Source organism: Eschscholzia californica, unplaced genomic scaffold (genome assembly GCF_041429995.1).
Source record: "Eschscholzia californica isolate CP2 unplaced genomic scaffold, dmEscCali1.0.p SCAF_210, whole genome shotgun sequence".
NCBI classification, from domain to species: Eukaryota; Viridiplantae; Streptophyta; class Magnoliopsida; order Ranunculales; family Papaveraceae; genus Eschscholzia; species Eschscholzia californica.
The window spans coordinates 5,001-24,891 of NW_028238322.1; the positions used below are offsets into that span (position 1 = coordinate 5,001).

The 19,891-nt window shown below is 37.3% G+C and overlaps 1 protein-coding gene, 1 long non-coding RNA gene and 2 other non-coding genes across 5 annotated transcripts; 3 read left to right on the forward strand and 1 right to left on the reverse strand.

Annotated features, from left to right (window-relative positions):
* Positions 1 to 6,222: 6,222 nt before the first annotated feature.
* Positions 6,223 to 10,597, reverse strand: LOC147554633 (photosystem II CP47 reaction center protein). 2 transcript variants are annotated; one of them, XM_086664653.1, is made up of 2 exons: positions 7,859 to 10,597; positions 6,223 to 7,070 (listed from the first exon to the last, which is right to left on the reverse strand). In XM_086664653.1, the coding sequence occupies exon 1, from the start codon at positions 10,313 to 10,315 to the stop codon at positions 8,789 to 8,791; it is 1,527 nt and encodes a 508-aa protein (XP_086520779.1). In that variant the 5' UTR covers positions 10,316 to 10,597; the 3' UTR covers positions 6,223 to 7,070; positions 7,859 to 8,788. The 2 variants fall into 2 exon arrangements, with proteins under 2 accessions (XP_086520779.1, XP_086520778.1); XM_086664652.1 differs by lacking the exon at positions 6,223 to 7,070 and having other exon boundaries at positions 7,669 to 8,444; positions 8,487 to 10,597.
* LOC147554634 (uncharacterized) lies at positions 6,325 to 8,975 on the forward strand. The gene is made up of 2 exons (XR_015235714.1): positions 6,325 to 8,444; positions 8,487 to 8,975. It is a non-coding gene; the product is annotated as an uncharacterized LOC147554634 (long non-coding RNA).
* Positions 10,598 to 16,132: 5,535 nt separating the features above from the next.
* TRNAP-UGG (transfer RNA proline (anticodon UGG)) lies at positions 16,133 to 16,206 on the forward strand. The gene has a single exon. It is a non-coding gene; the product is annotated as a tRNA-Pro (tRNA).
* Positions 16,207 to 16,396: 190 nt separating this feature from the next.
* On the forward strand, positions 16,397 to 16,470 carry TRNAW-CCA (transfer RNA tryptophan (anticodon CCA)). The gene has a single exon. It is a non-coding gene; the product is annotated as a tRNA-Trp (tRNA).
* The last annotated feature ends 3,421 nt before the right edge of the window (positions 16,471 to 19,891 follow it).

The following is a 19,891-nucleotide window of genomic DNA, read 5'->3' on the forward strand; positions in this document are numbered from 1 at the left end:
GTCCCTTCTTTTACTTTGACTTTCCGTTCTATCCAGCGGTGGACCAAAAAAAATGACAAACTCTTTCATTCTTTTTCCATTCAATCAACAATGATCAATTCCAATTCTTATAATTCTTAATTCTATTCTTTTAATTCTATAGGGTTGAATAAAAATTCGATTGACCCTTTTTTGGTATAATTGCTATGCTTAGTGTGTGACTCGTCGGTTTTTATTTAGGTTTAGGTTAAGATTAAAAAACAACGGACAGCCCTATGAACTAATAACCAGCTCATTTCTTCGTATTATCTGGATCCAAAGAAGCAGTCACTATATGATGTATCGATCATATCGTTGGAGCAACTGAAATCTTTTTACATAAAATAAAAATAAATCTGATTATGGGTTGTTAAGCGAAAAAAAAAAAGAAAAGGATGTGGATAAATGGAAGGGTGAGAGAAAGAGAGAAAGAGAATATCAATGATATATGATTCCAATATGTATGGTCTATGAATTATCTCATACAAAGGCAGTGTAATAAAGCATCACTATGGATTGGATTCGGCCATAATTATAATTACATAATTAAATGAATCCGGTTCATAGGAAAAATAATAAAGAGCATCGAGTCAATAAAGACTGAGTAGATTGACTCAGGAATAACAAATTTAATTAGGAGCTCCATTGCAGAGTTCAGGCCTAGCCATTAATCAAGAAGTGATGGGAACGACGGAACCTGTGACTGCAGAAGATTCTATTGAAAACGAATCCTAATGATTCATTGGGTGGGATGGCGGAAAGAACCAGGAATCAATTCATTTAGAGGTCATGGGCTGACCTGACCCTACGTATGAAAGAGATATTGAAAGAGTCCATATTCGCCCGCGAAAGCCTTATTGGATTGCTAAGTTTTGAGGGATTCAATAAGGGTCAAAATAAAGATTCGTTATAGTTCTAAAAAATCGATTTTCATAAAAATATATGTCTAGTTGTATATAAATCCAAGACATTAAAATTTTTACGTGACAGATTCGATCTCAAAAAATCCCATGATTCAGTGTATTATTAATTCACTACATATTTGTAATAGTAATGAATCGTTTCATTCGCGAGGAGCTGGATGAGAAGAAACTCTCATGTCCGGTTCTGCAGTAGAGATGGCATTGAGAAACAACCATCAACTATAACCCCAAAAGAACCAGATTCCGTAAACAACATAGAGGAAGAATGAAGGGAATATCTTATCGAGGCAATCATATTAGTTTTCGGTAGATATGCTCTTCAGGCACTTGAACCCGCTTGGATCACATCTAGACAAATAGAAGCAGGGAGACGAGCAATGACACGATATGCGCGTCGTGGTGGAAAAATATGGGTACGTCTATTTCCAGACAAGCCTGTTACAGTAAGACCTACGGAAACGCGTATGGGTTCGGGGAAAGGATCTCCCGAATATTGGGTATCGGTCGTTAAACCGGGTCGAATACTTTATGAAATGGGTGGAGTATCAGAAATTGTAGCCAGAGAAGCTATTTCAATCGCTGCGTCCAAAATGCCTATACGAACCCAATTCCTTATTGCGGAATAGGGATGTGCAACCAAAGGAAAGGGGTTTTTGTGATAAAAAACAACCGCAGATTTTTGTTTCTGGACAAACAATATTTCTTTTTTTCCTTTGCCCTTTCTTTGCATTGAAAGAAAAGATAAAAAAAAAATGATATGATTCAACCTCAGACCCATTTAAATGTAGCGGACAACAGCGGGGCTCGAGAATTGATGTGTATTCGAATCATAGGAGCTAGTAATCGCCGTTATGCTCATATTGGTGACGTTATTGTTGCTGTAATCAAAGAAGCAGTGCCCAATATGCCTCTAGAAAGATCAGAGGTGATCAGAGCTGTAATTGTACGTACATGTAAAGAACTTAAACGTGACAACGGTATGATAATACGATATGATGACAATGCTGCAGTTGTCATTGATCAAGAAGGAAATCCAAAAGGAACTCGAGTTTTTTGGTGCGATAGCTCGGGAATTGAGACAGTTGAATTTTACTAAAATAGTCTCATTAGCCCCCGAGGTATTATAAATACTAATAGACGAGACCATAATATAGTAGGTCTCGGAAATAGATTAAATTAATTTAGTAGATTGTGTATCACGTATATCCCTTAAGAATTCATAAAAAAAAAAAAAGAGCATGTTGATTATATCAAAACTCGGAGGGCACCGATAATTATAGTTCATCATGGGTAGGGACACTATTGCCGACATAATAACTTCTATACGAAATGCTGACATGGATAAAAAAGGAACGGTTCGAATAGCATCTACTAATATCACCGAAAGCATTGTGAAAATACTTCTACGAGAAGGCTTTATCGAAAACGTGAGAAAACATCGAGAAAGCAACAAATATTTTTTGGTTTCAACCCTGCGACATAGAAGAAATAGAAAAGGACCATATAGAACTATTTTAAAACGTATCAGCCGGCCCGGTCTACGAATCTATTCTAACTATCAACGAATCCCTAGGATTTTAGGAGGAATGGGGATTGTAATTCTTTCTACTTCTCGAGGTATAATGACAGACCGAGAGGCTCGACTAGAAGGAATCGGAGGAGAAATTTTGTGTTATATATGGTGACCCTTCTAGTATCCGAATTGACTCGGTAACTTCCTATTTGTGAAAAAAAATAAATAAAAAAAAAGAGGAAGGGCTGGTTGTCTAATATCACTCCTCCTCCATTAGTTGATACTTCAAGGGGGTTACCTGGAATGAAAGAACAAAAATTGACTCATGAAGGTTTAATTACTGAATCACTTCCCAATGGTATGTTCCGGGTTCGTTTAGATAATGAAGATCTGATTCTAGGTTATGTCTCAGGAAAGATCCGACGTAGTTTTATACGGATACTACCAGGAGATAGAGTCAAAATCGAAGTAAGTCGTTATGATTCAACCCGGGGACGTATAATTTATAGACTCCGCAACAAAGATTCGAATGATTAGGTGTCTTTTTCAACATGACTTTCGTGGGGATACAACTCGAGGTTCAAAATTTCAAGAGACTTATTTTCTTCCAAGGAGTAGATTCGGAATTAAGGTAAGGAATGACAAATATGAAAATAAGGGCCTCCGTTCGTAAAATTTGTGAAAAATGTCGACTGATCCGTAGGCGGGGACGAATTATAGTAATTTGTTCCAACCCGAGACATAAACAGAGACAAGGATAATCCTTTTAAAAAAGGAACTCGCTAAAGGACCAAATGTACAAATTAAATAAAGGATCTGTTTTAACCTGAAATGGATATATCCGTATATCTCTGACTCATATTTATGAGATGATAAAATATGGCAAAACCTATACCAAGAGGTGGTTCACGTAGGAATGGGCGTATTGGTTCACGTAAGAATGGACGTAGAATACCAAAAGGTGTTATTCATGTTCAAGCAAGTTTCAACAATACCATTGTAACGGTTACAGATGTACGGGGTCGGGTAGTTTCTTGGTCCTCCGCCGGGACGTGTGGATTCAGGGGCACAAGAAGAGGGACACCGTTTGCTGCTCAAACCGCGGCAGGAAATGCTATTCGTACAGTAGTAGATCAGGGTATGCAACGAGCAGAAGTCATGATAAAAGGTCCTGGTCTCGGAAGAGATGCAGCATTACGAGCCATTCGTAGAAGTGGTATACTCTTAAGTTTTGTACGGGACGTAACCCCTATGCCACATAATGGATGTAGACCCCCTAAAAAAAGACGTGTGTAGAAATAAGAATTGAACAGATTTCAAGAGAAATAAATGATTCAATGATCTGATCAAATAACTATGCTTCGAGAGGAAGTAGCAGTATCTACTCGGACACTACAGTGGAAGTGTGTTGAATCAAGAGCAGACAGTAAGCGCCTTTATTATGGCCGTTTTATTCTGTCTCCGCTTATGAGAGGTCAAGCCGATACAATAGGCATCGCGATGCGAAGGGCTTTGCTTGGAGAAATAGAAGGAACATGTATCACACGTGCAAAATCTGAGAAGATACCACATGAATATTCTACCATAGTAGGTATTGAAGAATCCGTACATGAAATTTTAATGAATTTGAAAGAAATTGTATTGAGAAGTAATCTGTATGGAACTCACGACGCATCCATTTGCGTCAAGGGTCCTGGATACGTAACTGCTCAAGACATCATCTCACCGCCTTCTGTGGAAATCGTTGATACTACACAGCATATAGCTAGCCTAACGGAACCTATCGATTTGTGTATTGGATTACAAATCGAAAGGAATCGCGGATATCGTATGAAAACACCAAATAACGCCCAAGGTGAAAGTTTTCCTATAGATGCTGTATTCATGCCTGTTCGAAATGCGAATCATAGTATTCATTCTTATGGGAATGGAAATGAAAAACAAGAAATACTTTTTCTAGAAATCTGGACGAATGGAAGTTTAACTCCTAAAGAAGCACTTCACGAAGCCTCCCGTAATTTGATTGATTTATTTATACCTTTTCTACATGCGGAAGAGCAGGACATACATTTAGAGGACAATCAAAACAGGGTTACTATACCCTTTTTTACCTTTCATGATAGATTGGATAAACTAAGGAAAAACAAAAAAGAAATAGCATTGAAATGTATTTTTATTGACCAATCAGAATTGCCTCCCAGGATCTATAATTGCCTCAAAAGGTCCAATATATATACATTATTGGACCTTTTGAATAAGAGTCAAGAAGATCTTATGAAAATTGAGCATTTTCGCATAGAAGAGGTAAAACAGATATTAGACATTCTACAAAAGCATTTCGCAATTAATTTACCGAAGAATCAGTTTTCATTTTTAAATACATTGGAATGATTTCTTCTTTTTTTTATAAAAAAAGAAGAAAATGAAATTGGTTTTGAATCTTCAGCACGATCCGTATATTCGGGATAGATCTAGAATTCCATTGAATAGATGTATCTAGGGAATAGTCGCTTCAAAGTGAATCCTCCCTAGATACATACGTCGTGGTTTTTTATTTCTATTTCACGGTTGAGTTAATTTGAAAAAGACCTAAAGTTAGAGATTTATCAATATGTAATGTTGCTCCAATACCCAACCAAAGGGCTACTGCGGTACCAATCAAAAAGACGGTTGTAGCTACTGGACGACGAAATGGGTTTTGGAATTTATTAACATTCTCCAAAAAGGGTACTGTCAATAATCCCGCTGGTACTGAAACCATTAAAAGAACCCCCAATAACTTATTTGGTACTGTACGGAGTATTTGAAATACGGGAAAGAAATACCATTCGGGTAATATTTCCAAAGGAGTTGCAAATGGATCCGCAGGTTCGCCAATCATTGACGGTTCTAGAACTGCTAAACCTACATTACATGCAATAGTACCTAGAATTACTACTGGAAAAATATATAAAAGATCGTTGGGCCATGCGGGTTCTCCATAATAATTATGACCCATTCCTTTCGCCAATTTAGCTCTTAATACAGGATCATTCAAGTCAGGTTTCTTTGTTATTGGGATAGGCGAATTCGTATGGATCCATCCCCCGAAGGAACCGGACATGATAATTTTTCATCATCCGGCTCGAGCAAGAATCACAGGAATCAAATAGATCCATAGAAAATCTATATGTCAGCCATACCCACACATATATGACTCTATGTAAGAAAAGATTTACCGGATACAATTTTCCGGAGTTGCAACTACGCATTGCAAAGAATTTAGTTCTTACAGGTAAATGCTCAATACCCAAGTAGGCTTACAAATTTGATCATGATCAAATGCATTTTGGGTCGTCTCATACCTTGCGATTGTGTTTCGCCCCAACATCTCTCGAGTCTTCTTACATACAACATACAAAGGATTTACTTGTTACTAATATAGTCTAGCCTCTATTCTTCTTTAGATCCCTTGTTTCACTCCGATAGTATCATAGATCGTAATCGATGCAAAGGAAATGAATGCATTTCCATACTATTAAGTAAGTGGAATAGATAGAACATAATCTGGATCTTGCCACATCACTTATTCTACTGGATCTTACGGAGCCTGTTGATGCACGACATGATTCGGCTCTGATCATAGAAAAAATTCTCCTCGAGCGAACCAGCCTATCCTCGGTATGGGGCTTACGTGGTGGTTGGAACAGAGACACATTTGGTTGTAAATTCCAATGTGGCGGATAAAATCATATATCTGCACGGGCCAATCAATAGTTCAAGTCACACACTCCCATAATCCATTTTCTCTTCGGAGAATCCACTTCAACTATTCATATCAAATAAATAATATAATATTGCGAAGTTGAAGGTAAATATCCAAATAAATGTCTTATTTTTTTTTTTTTTATAATCCATATTTCTAGCAATGAAATACTATTGTTCCTCCCCAAAATGATATATGATTGATTACAAATATCTATGATCTGTCTTCTCTATAAAGGACCAGAAATACCTTGCTTGCGTATCATTGGGAAATGCATTAACATAAATACGGCAGTAAGCAGAGGTAATACAAAAGTGTGTAAACTATAAAAACGAGTCAAGGTAGATTGACCCACACTAGCACTTCCGCGTAATAACTCGACCAAGGGTGATCCTATTACAGGAATAGCGTCAGGTACGCCTGTCACGATTTTTACTGCCCAATAACCAATTTGGTCCCGAGGTAAGGAATAACCAGTTACACCAAAAGATGCGGTCAATACAGCCAGAACCACACCCGTAACCCAAGTCAATTCGCGAGGTTTTTTAAATCCACCGGTGAGATACACACGAAATACGTGCAGGATCATCATTAAGACCATCATACTTGCCGACCATCGATGAACTGATCGTATTAACCAACCAAAGTTAGCTTCAGTCATTATATATTGAACCGAGGCAAAAGCCTCGGTAACGGTCGGACGGTAGTAAAAAGTCATAGCAAACCCCGTAGCTACTTGTACTAAAAAACAAGTAAGCGTAATCCCTCCTAGACAATAAAATATGTTGACATGAGGGGGAACATATTTACTAGTTATATCATCTGCAATCGCCTGAATCTCGAGACGCTCTTCGAACCAATCATATACTTTATTGAGATAGGTAAACCAAGGGGACTCCCCCTCTTAGAACCGTATATGAGAATTTCATCTCGTACAGCTCAAGCGGAAACACCCAAATACTGGTTGCAACGGATATGTAATAGAAAGTTTGAAACTTCTTATCCCCGATTCAACCTTCTCTCTGAAGATACAAAGGGCCAAAAACCCTGAAGTTCTTCTTTGTGATGATAATGCCAAAATCTCAAGTCGGCTCATTCGTCTTTATCTTGATCGTTACAGGCCTCTTGAATCTTCTCTTTCCCTATTTTTTATTTATTTTGATTTGGTATTTTGTTTTTCTTTGTGTGTAATGTAGATTTACTTTTTTTATTATTGATATGATAGGAATTCTCTTGTTGAGACCCTATGAATCGATTGAAACCTCAGATTCATACTAGAACCACGATGATTCAATAGAGCCCCCAAGCCCAGCCCAAAGGTTCTCTGAGTAAGAACCGTTTGATCATCACTTATTCAATGAATAGATGTAATGACTAAAAATCCAGAGAAACATTTGTCCTTTGTTCAAAATCCCGCTTATGCTTATATTTTGAACAAAGAAAAAACCTTCGATTTAGAATTATAACTCTTTGTTTTTTGAGTCCGGTCGCGAGGTCTGAATAGTAGGTATGAATCATAGTGCAAATATTTCTTGATCTATTCCACGGATTCCGTGCTCCAGATATTCGAATGAATATCCGACGAGGTAGAACCATCTCTATCGAGATGACAGACCCATTCTCTGTACTATCAATAGGATCAATTATAACAAGTCACACACTCATATTCCGGAAATACCGAAACAAAGGAATTCCACGGTCGAACTACCAGAATGCCCTAGAAATACGAGTCCTAAGTAATTCATTTTTGATTGAAAAACCAGGACTTCATGGTTCTTATGGGCCTAATTCATTGAAATTCCGTCCAGTAAAACGGAAGAATTATAAATTTCCAAAATAATACATAGGAATACCGCAAATAAAGCCATTGCGACACCCATCAAAGGGGTAGTTCCCCATCCAGGAGCTACTTTACCATATTCCGAATTCAATGGTTTCAATAAAGCCCCTACCGTTGTTTGTCTTGGACCAGATCTAGAACTACCCTCAACAGTTTGTGTAGCCATAAATACTATTGCATTGGTTGATATCTGTTGACTTTGTATACCATTCCGTTGTAAATAAACGATCTTATCATAGATCCATTGTGGTCTTGAAATTATATAATAATGGAAACAGCAACCCTAGTCGCCATCTTTATATCTGGTTCACTTGTAAGTTTTACCGGGTACGCCTTATATACCGCTTTTGGGCAACCCTCTCAACAACTAAGGGATCCATTCGAGGAACACGGGGACTAGTTGAAGTAATGAGCCTCCCTATAGGGAGGCTCATTACTTCAATTGAGATAATAAAAAATCATTTCACGTTTTTAGTGGGAACCTTAGGTGGTTCTCGAAAAAAGATAGCGAAAAAAATGATCCCTAGAGTCGAGACTAAGAGAAATGTATAAACTAATGCTTCCATAGATTCGATCGTGGTTTACAATTATAGCTTCCACACCTGTTCATTTGGGATTAGTTCCCAGATAAGATAAAGAAAGGACAAGAGTCAAAGAAAAGACGGTGATTCAAATCAAGATTTCTCGGGTACCCTATTCACAAATCACAAAAATAAAATAGAGTCGAAAGATACCAGAGCAATGTTGTCTCAGACTACCTGTCTCCTTGTAGTTGGATCTCCAAGTTTTTGGAATGCTCCAAATTCCACTTGAGCATCCAAATCTGGGTCAATACCAGCAAAAACATCTCTGAACAAGGTTCTAGCACCATGCCAAATGTGTCCGAAAAAGAAGAGCAAAGCAAATGAAGCATGCCCAAAAGTGAACCAACCCCTTGGACTGCTACGAAAAACACCATCGGATTTCAAAGTAGCACGATCTAATTCAAAAATTTCACCCAATTGAGCACGTCTAGCGTATTTTTTCACAGTAGCAGGATCACTATAAGTGACTCCATTGAGTTCGCCGCCATAGAACTCAACAGTTACACCTACTTGTTCGACACTATACTTTGATTCTGCCCTTCTAAAAGGAACATCGGCTCTCACAATTCCGTCTCCGTCTACCAAAACTACTGGAAATGTTTCAAAAAAAGTAGGCATACGACGTACAAAGAGCTCACGGCCCTCTTTATCTCTAAAGATAGGATGTCCTAACCATCCAACAGCTATTCCATCCCCGCTGTCCATTGAACCCGCTCTGAATAATCCCCCTTTTGCTGGATTATTGCCGATGTAATCATAAAAAGCTAATTTTTCGGGAATTTTAGACCAAGCTTCTGATAAACTCTGATTTTCGGCTAGTCCGGCGCCAACCCTTCGATATATTTCTTGCTGGAAGTATCCTTGATCCCATTGATAACGAGTGGGACCAAATAATTCGATCGGGGTCGTTGCTGAACCATACCACATAGTTCCAGCAACAACAAAAGCTGCAAAAAAGACAGCAGCGATACTACTGGAAAGGACAGTTTCAATATTACCCATACGTAATCCTTTGTATAGACGTTGGGGCGGGCGGACACTAAGATGGAAGAGTCCCGCTAATATGCCCAATGTCCCTGCTGCAATATGATGAGAGGCTATTCCTCCCGGAACAAAAGGATCAAAACCCTCTACGCCCCACGCTGGATTTACAGATTGTACTTTTCCAGTTAGTCCATAAGGATCGGACACCCATATTCCAGGACCGTACAAGCCTGTTACATGAAATGCGCCAAACCCAAAGCAAGCTACCCCTGAGAGAAATAAATGAATTCCAAAGATCTTGGGCAAATCCAAAGATGGTTTTCCTGTACGTTCATCAGAGAATATTTCTAGATCCCAATACACCCAATGCCAGATAGCGGCCAAGAAGCACAAGCCAGAAAACACAATATGTGCCCCGGCCACACCTTCGTAACTCCAAATACCTGGATTTGTTATAGTCCCTCCTGTGATACTCCAACCGCCCCACGAATTGGTTATTCCTAAACGAGTCATGAAGGGTATAACGAACATACCTTGTCTCCACATTGGATCAAGAACGGGGTCAGAAGGATCAAAAACTGCTAATTCATATAGGGCCATCGAACCGGCCCAACCAGAAACTAGAGCTGTATGCATTATATGGACAGCAAGCAACCGGCCGGGATCATTCAATACAACGGTATGAACACGATACCAAGGCAAACCCATGGAAATACCCCTTTATCAAAGAAAAATAGACACTATGTAACTTTATCGCATTGGAAAAGACTATGCTTATGCTATGGACTTCCCCTTTTCAATGGATTATCTCGGAGCAAGGGTGAATATTTATTCCATTCCCTTGGTAATAAGGGAACAATTCTGTTCGTAGGAAGAAAGAGAAGCAAATCTATTCTATACCCAATAAGTACCAATACGCAATGGGGGATTGGTCCCATTTTCTATGAGCGAATGCATAGATACTTGTTCATCATTCGAACAGCCCAGCCCATTCATATCATATCATAAGAATTTTTCTTTATTCATTCCGTCTTCTTCGATGAACTTTCCAATCTATGGATAAAATCCGAAAAACAGCAATATTATGAAAACAATAAAAACCCATTGTTACGTTTCCACATCAAAGTGAAATATAGTACTTAATCCCTTTTTCTTTCATTTAATGCCTATTGGTGTTCCAAAAGTACCTTTTCGGATTCCTGGAGAGGAAGATTCAGTTTGGGTTGACGTATAGTGCGACTTGTCAGACATATTGGGTCATATGGGATTTCCCCGTTTTCTCCCCCGATCGAGATATCCTCTGTTTCACCCAAGATTGATTGATTGAACCATCAATAATTTGGAGCGTGAAGTGCAATTAGAGCAATTTATTTGGGGGATCAATATTAATATTTTCAATTATAAGAATTTATGTTAGAAGAATTTATGGTTGGCTTGGTTGGACCAATAAAATGAAGTATCCAGGCTCCGTTCAGAAAATACCCAATTGGTAAAATATGTATGATTCCCATTTGTATCATAAATTTGTATCATAAATGATTAATGATTCCTATTTATATTATACCATATGAGCGATCTCAAACTGCCAATCAATCAATGGAATAATATGATGACTACATCGAATATTTGGCGGAAGACATGAAATGAATTGAAAAAAAAAAGAAGTCTTAGCAAACAAAAGAAGTGGTATTGGGATCATTTGTCCTATATGTGCAAATCGAGATCGGGTAGATCTTTACCCGGAGTAGAGCATAAACCTAAAAGAATTGAAGAGGCCCATTCAGGAACAAGAAAATAACATCGTAATTCGTAATTTGGATTGGATTTCGATGAAAGAATATATCAATGAGACGTTAGTTCGATAAGTTTAGTGAGTTCTTTTTTATGGGGAAGTGAGTAAAAACTCATCTTTCTTGAAAAATCGAAGAAAAAGCCCCTTCGTTATTCGTTAGGAGTTAGAAAGATCCTGCTATGAAAAAAAATAAATAAAGAGGGCTGGAATTGACACATTGATTCTTTTTTTCGCAATTTTTATTTTTTGAACCGTATGCATCCAAAGGTGCGTGTACGGTTCCTAAGGGATACAATTTTGTCCTAATCAACCGACTTCATCGAGAAAGAATACTTTTTTTAGGCCAAAACGTTGATAATGAGATCTCGAATCAACTTATTGGTCTCATGATATATCTTACTATAGAGGATGATACCAAGGATCTTTATTTGTTTATAAACTCTCCTGGTGGATGGGTAACACCCGGAATAGCTATGTATGATACTATGCAATTTGTGCAACCAGATGTACATACAATATGCATGGGATTGGCCGCTTCAATGGGGTCTTTCATCCTGGTCGGGGGAGAAATTACCAAACGTCTAGCATTCCCTCACGCTTGGCGCCAATGAGTTTTTATTTGAGAGAAAAAGAAGACTATGCCTTCGCCATATAGAATATGAATAATAAGTAATAATAGCATGGCACTTCGAGTTCGATATGAGCAAACCATTATTGTTTTTTCATAACATGAGATTCTGTATCGAGAGAGTAGTATGAGACAAAAGGTATTTCCGATTTGATCTTATCTATCGGGGGTCCATTTCAGCGTCACAAACTTTTTTGTTTTCACACCAGAGGTCTCTTTCCAATATTTATGTTACGAAAGAGTATTAAAATGAAAAAAAAAAAACGATCATTTTTTCCTTATTTGATGATCGGATCAAAAAGAAACTTTGGGATTGCTGAATCACAAAGGAGATAAATATATAAAGCAACGGAACCATCATAGTATTTTTTAACTCTCCCGAAAGGAAGGGTGGTAAATGGATCATTTAACGATTTGGGTCTGATAGATCCTATGTTTTCTCTTTCTTCAATGAAAGGAAAAAGTAAATTCCATTCTAGAGCCGTATGCAATGCGCAAAAAATGCCTGTACGGTTGTTCAATTCTATTTTTTTTTTCTTGTTCTTTATCTCTTTCCTTCGCACGATCGGGCGAGATAGGGGAAGCACTCATTATGTTATATCATCAGGGTAATGATCCACCAACCTGCTAGTTCTTTTTATGAGGCACAAACAGGAGAATTTGTCCTGGAAGCGGAAGAACTGTTGAAACTCCGCGAAACCCTCACAAGGGTTTATGTACAAAGAACGGGCAATCCCTTATGGGTTGTATCCGAAGACATGGAAAGGGATGTTTTTATGTCAGCAACAGAAGCCCAAGCCCATGGAATTGTTGATCTTGTAGCGGTCGAAAATACCGAGGATTTCACGTAAATCCGTGATTCCATTTCGAACCATAATTGAATGAACTGTGATTTGATATTTTATCTTCTTACCGAGGTAAAATGGGGTAAAATATTCAATGAAATCGACGTAATTCATAATCATCCGGTTAGGATCGATCTAAACCAGCCCATTCTGTATACGATTCAGCATGCCAACTATTAAACAACTTATTAGAAACACAAGACAGCCAATCAGAAATGTCACAAAATCCCCCGCTCTTCGGGGATGTCCTCAGCGTCGAGGAACATGTACTAGGGTGTATGTGCGACTCGTTCAGATCATGAACTGGAACAAAAGAAAGGAGACAATTTTGACAGTATCAATGATCAGTACCAATGAATAGGATAGAATGGAAGAGTTCCACTCACTATCTAAAAAAAGACCTCTATTGTGTATAAAATTTATGGTTTCCATTGGTAGAAATCCAATCACCTCAATTGGAGATGAGAAGCAATTCCCCATTGGTAGCAAATGGTTATCCATTAAGCGGGGAATGGTATTTAAAAAGCAGAAAAATTATGCTCCCACTCTTGCAAGAACGGATTAACAGGGTCAGCTACCTAACCAACCTTCATAATTAAATGCCGTTACTGTATGGGTAGATCTCATTGTGAAAAGACCTATTACTGTAGAATTTATGGGTAGAGCCAAAGAGTGTGAACTGTACAAGTTACTAAAACTAAATAGGGAAGGGGCTCCGGTGTATAGAAAGGACCTCACCGTTTAAAAAGTAACCATAGAAACGATGGAACCCACTATTTATTCATTTACATTTACGACTTAATTTACTTTTACTATTTTTTGGATACCGAGTATCGATACAATTTCTTATTTCGAGGTGAAATGCTTCAAAAAAAATCGTGGTTGGGAAGGTCATAGTAGCAAAAGCCATTGGAATTTTTATTTTATACACCGGAAGAATCAGTTTTGTTATTAATAGACCAGGAGGGGGAAAAAGAATGACTGAAAGAAACGAAATCAATCAGTTATTCATCAAAGTTTCATTTGATTCAATGACCAGAATTAGACGAGGATATATAGCTCGGAGACGTAGAACAAAAATTCGTTTATTTGCATCAACCTTTCGAGGGGCTCATTCAAGACTTACTCGAACTATTACTCAACAGAAAATGAGAGCTTTGGTTTCTGCTCATCGAGATAGGGGCAGGCAAAAGAGAGATTTTCGTCGTTTGTGGATCACTCGTATAAATGCAGTAATTCGTGAGAATAGGGTATCCTATAGTTATAGTCGATTAATACACGATCTGCACAAGAGGCAGTTGCTTCTTAATCGTAAAATACTTGCACAAATAGCTATATCAAATAGGAATTGTCTTTACATGATTTCCAATGAGATCATTAAATAAGGGGATTGGAAGGAATCCACCAGAATGATTTAAGCGGAGTTCCCCGGAGAATGAACTCCGGGAAGGTAGAGTCTAAATTACTACGATAAAGTAGTAAAAATGAACGAACACGTTTCAATAATAAAAATAAAAGATTTTATCTTTTTATTCCCCGATTCTATTTTGTTTTCTTATGACATGACAATCCAATCTGGATTCTCTAATTTTTCGAACAAAACATCAACCTGGGTTGGGGTTCGAATTGCAATTTTGATTCAATTGAGGCGTAGGCCTATTTATTTCTGGTTCTAGGACCAGTAGTTCTAGGGGTTGACTCGGTTCTCTCAAATTGTTTCTCATTATTAAGAAAAGGTAACAAAGATAAAATACGAGCTTGTTTTATAGCAATAGTAATTAATCGTTGTTGTTTCAAGGTTAATCTATTCACTCGTCGAGATAATATTTTTCCTTGTTCACTAATAAATCGACTAATTAAACTCATGTTTCTATAATCAATTCGATCCCCCGATCCAATTGGGGGCAAACGCCTACGAAAAGATCGCTTGGATTTAAGAAAAGGTCGCTTGGATTTATCCATGGTTTATTCCTTATCTCTAAAATCCTATTTCTGAATTCGAATTCATTTGGGATCCGACCAAAATAGGATTTGATTTGTTTCTATATATTATATGTAATTTGTTCTTGTTACTTCGAAGGGTAGCACACACACACGCCCCTTCAATCTATTTCTTTATCTCCCCATGAATTGTATGCTTGTAACAATAGGGACAGAATTTTCTCAATTCCAATCGACTAGGTGTATTGTGTCGATTCTTTTGAGTAATATATCTGGAAATGCCCGGCGATTCCTTATTAACACTGTTTCGGACACAACTAGTACATTCCAAAATAACTCTGACTCTGACCTCTTTACCCTTGGCCATGAACCTCCTTTGAATTTTGGATTCACTCAACGCTTCGCTTTTCGATCCGAAACGAAGAAAAAAAGTAAAAAAAAAAAAATAGAAGTTGCTAACTCGAAATCCAATTATGAAAGATTTCATTGCAATCAATAGAGCAATAATAATAAGTGATACAACAATTTCTAACTATTAATTATTTCTAACCCTAGTACAGTATTTCGTTTAAGTATCTTGTATGATTTTGTTGCCCTAGAACTACATTTATTGCTATTTGCGTACTCCCCCTATTAATTATTAATAGTAGAATTTGAGCCTGACCCGAGTTTTACTGAGGTTGAATCCACTTTGATTCTTTATTTTTCTGCCCTTACATATCCTAAAAAACCGAAAAAAGAAGAAAACAAAGAAAAGAGAGGAAGAAGGATTAGTCAGAGATAATTTATTATATCACTAATCTTCTTCGTCCCTTCTCATGTCAATAACTAGAATGAAAAAAAGGGGAATGTCAACGCATCTGGGAATAAATGATTGATCTCTATCAATAGACCTGCTAAGGACCCGAACCATAGAGTACTTAGCACAGGTGCCACGGAGAGATATGTTTTTATATCTCGCATTGAAAATCCTCCTTCTTTAATTGTAATACATATATGATCAGATGCATATGTAGTTAAGGATCACTTGTATTTGTACGCGGAATCCCTAACAACAATGGATATATACAACGACCCGGTAGATAAGATTCCCCTTTCCTTAAAACAGAAAAAGACGCCCCCTTCTTCCTGAGTATTACCGATAAATATTAATTTATTTATATGTTTATATGTTGGGTTTCATATGTATATAATTTTTTATTATATGTTATATGAGACCAAAAAGAAAAAATGGCAAGCGAAATTGTATATCAATGGGGAAATAATGATGTGGAAAACAAGACAGGGATTCTCTACAATGACACTGTATACCAATTGAAAGGGATGTAGCGCAGCTTGGTAGCGCGTTTGTTTTGGGTACAAAATGTCACGGGTTCAAATCCTGTCATCCCTACCTATTCCTTCTCCTACGGGCAGTAACAAGTATGGGCAATAACGGGGGGATCCATTGAGATCGATGAAAATTGGATAGACTCAATCTTTCATTTCAGTTTATGATACTATCTGCATGCAAGGTGTATTGGGCGTACAAAAAGAATCCTTTTCTTTCTTTTCTTTACGGTCTTATCTATTGTGATAAGAAAGCGCTCTTAGTTCAGCTCGGCAGAACGTGGGTCTCCAAAACCCGATGTCGTAGGTTCAAATCCTACAGAGCGTGATTCTGTTCTTCTTAGGTCGAATTTCAATGAAATAACTTCACTAACTTGAACAGCAACCTGAATCTGAATTTGACCTCCTGCGGGTTAAAAAAAGAAGGGGGTCAATCAAAAAACGAGATCTTACTTAATCAAAGATCCAACTGATCACCGCGCCTGTATTGTAAATATGCAGTTACGAATAATCCAGCCAAAGTAATAGGAATTAGACCTAACACGATTCCAAATAGTAAAACTTCAATCATTTCGATTTGTTTGATGTTTGAAAGGGGAAGAAAAAAGAGAGGTAATATCTATCTTTAAATATTAATCCGAATCGACCATGAATCTCAATGACCAAGAATTTACAATTGACGCGGGAAGGCATTCTAGAGTGCCTAGAATCTCACAGAAACATTTATTTTTATGAATTTAGAATTCAATTCAAATAAGTCGTATTTTGCTCAGACCAATAAATAGAGCTGGGGTTATAGTTGAAGCCGCCAGTAGAAAACCGAAATAACTAGTTATAGTAGGCATGAGGGAGCTAAATGAGATACGTTCTTTTTATACATATGGTTATAAAAAACTTACCTAAGTTTCCGCTTTTGAAAGATAAGAGGATACGAAAAAATACCAATTGATAGAATCCGTTCCAATTGAAAGTTTTTGATTCATCTTTCATTATCATTTATCATTATAGACGTCACTAACAAAGATAGAGTGAGAGAAGTGGAAAAAAAAGATTGATTCATCATCTGTGACATCTACCCATGCCGTGATTTCGACTCAACAGATTCATTGAGCAACTCGTGGGTAAAGTAATAGGAAAAGAACCTTGTAGTGGAATTTCATTTATAAATGAAACTCTCTTTGAATCACTATGGAATTAAATCAAATTGGAAAATTTTTTCTTTTTTAATTGTATAGAATCCAGTTTCTATTCTGGAACAAAGGACCTTAGAATACCTTTTGCTTTACCTCATTAGATTCAGTGGTTACCCCATTAGATTAAGCATGTAGGCTCATTAATTATACATAATATCTCGACTGCTAAGAAAAAAGTGTCGCACGATCGCTCGAAGAAATAAAAGCCTTAGTTCGGTACAACTCAATTTTAAGACTAGTAATTCTATTATCTTTTGGTTTTAGGTTCTACATGCTGTCTTTCCATATTAGGGAGTCCTATCCTTGGAGCTAGTCAAGAAGGAACCTTTGGATGTAATGCAGCAACGGTTGCATCACGCATATTGATTGTTCCAACTATTGTTTGTTTTCTTTCATTGAATACTATCTACTAATCTTATTGTACTACTAACCGATTTCTTGAACTGAAAGGATTTGAACAAAAACCTTTTTCTTTTATACATATACAACAGGGTTCTAGATTTCGTATCTAATTGAATTGTGTGAATATGATAATATCTTTCATGAATTATTAGAACCCGTTGGACTCACACTCTACCAGATCCTCGGGTTCTAGTCCAAAGTTAGTAATGGAAAGAACCCTATACTTATACTACTACAGGAATTTGAAAAATTTTCGATTGAATAGCACACGGTTCCGCATATATAAGGAACAAGAAAGGAAGAAATCAATTATGTACCACTTCTTTTGGTTTCGATATTGATTGAAATTGCGTTGCTGTGTCAGAAGAAGGATAGCTATACTGATTCGGTATACTCTAAAGATGCCCTCGGTACACTATTGACGATCTCACAAAGATTCAAGATCAGTGGGTTTCCATTTACTGATCCCATCTTTCACGGAATCGATCCCCCTTTGACTGTACAAGAATATGTGGAGCGCAGCATGTCTGGAAGCACGGTGAGAACGCTCTTTTGCTGATATTATTACCAGTATTCGATACTGGGTCATTCATAGCATTACTATACCTTCCCTATTTATTGCGGGTTGGTTATTCGTCAGCACGGGTTTAGCTTACGATGTGTTTGGAAGCCCTCGGCCAAACGAGTATTTTACAGAGAGCCGACAAGGAATTCCATTAATAACTGGCCGTTTTGATCCTTTGGCACAACTCGATGAATTTAGTAGATCCTTTTAGGAGGCCCCAATGACTATAGATCGAACCTATCCAATTTTTACAGTGCGATGGTTGGCTGTTCACGGACTAGCTGTACCTACCGTTTCTTTTTTGGGGTCAATATCAGCAATGCAGTTCATCCAACGATAAACCTAATCCGAATTGAATTATAGAGCTATGACACAATCAAACCCGAACGAACAAAATGTTGAATTGAATCGTACCAGTCTTTACTGGGGGTTATTACTCATTTTTGTACTTGCTGTTTTATTTTCCAATTATTTCTTCAATTAAGAGAAAGAAAAAGAATAGTAGGAATTCTCTTATCCCATTCGGACGGATCTCATCTCATAATTATCCATGACTGTTTATGTCTCTAGCATGACCACTTGATGAAATGTGGAGGGAAGTGGGGTAAATGGCCGATACTACTGGAAGGATTCCTCTTTGGCTGATAGGTACTGTAGCTGGTATTCCTGTGATCGGTTCACTAGGTGTTTTCTTTTACGGTTCATATTCCGGATTGGGTTCATCCCTATAGTAATCATATGAACTAAGTTGTAGACAGGAAAAAGAAAGTAAGAACTCAACGGGACCTTACCCCTCGAATTAGACAAGGGGGTAAGGTCCCGTTGAGTTCTTACTCTTACAACGAGACTTTGATTCATTCCATAACATAAAAGTTCGAAGTTCATCCAGTTAACATAATCATAATATTCTATTCGTAGAAATAAAAAATGGGCCTTTTGCTCCGATGTTTCAAATCACGCTATTCCATTTTTTATGATAATGTTTTTGAAGAATTAATCCCATTGATTGGATTCAGAATATATGTTCTACATAGTATCAATTCGTCCAAAATCAGAAGAAAGAAGGAATCAATCCATTTTCTGGATGACATAATATGGATTCCTGTAGACCTGTAGACGAGACATCACCCAAAGCATTTCTATACTAATAGAATCTTACTCTATTTATTATCTCATCAAAGTTTCAATTTTCTTTTGTTTTTTACTTTTTTTAGAAGTTCATTGAAGAAGTTCTATTTACTCAATGAGTTACTCTACCCCTTTTTTGTTTTGCTTGCCCACCACTTCTTATAAATCCAAACAAGGAGGTTCCGATAAACCTAGAAAAAATGTAAAAAAGGAATAGTACTCTTTGACGAAGCAGATCAAGAATCATTATTCTTTCGACACAAGAAAAGGTGGAAAATTACTTTTCTTGTGTCGAAGATTAGGAAGACGAGTAATACCTCCTAGAATCGGTTGTTCCTTTCATTTATCCCTTACTTTATAGTCTCCTACCACGTATGTCTATTATCTATTTCTATTCGAATTTGATTCTATTATTCTAATAGCATAGAAAACTATTGATATATTTCGTGGCATTTCAAATT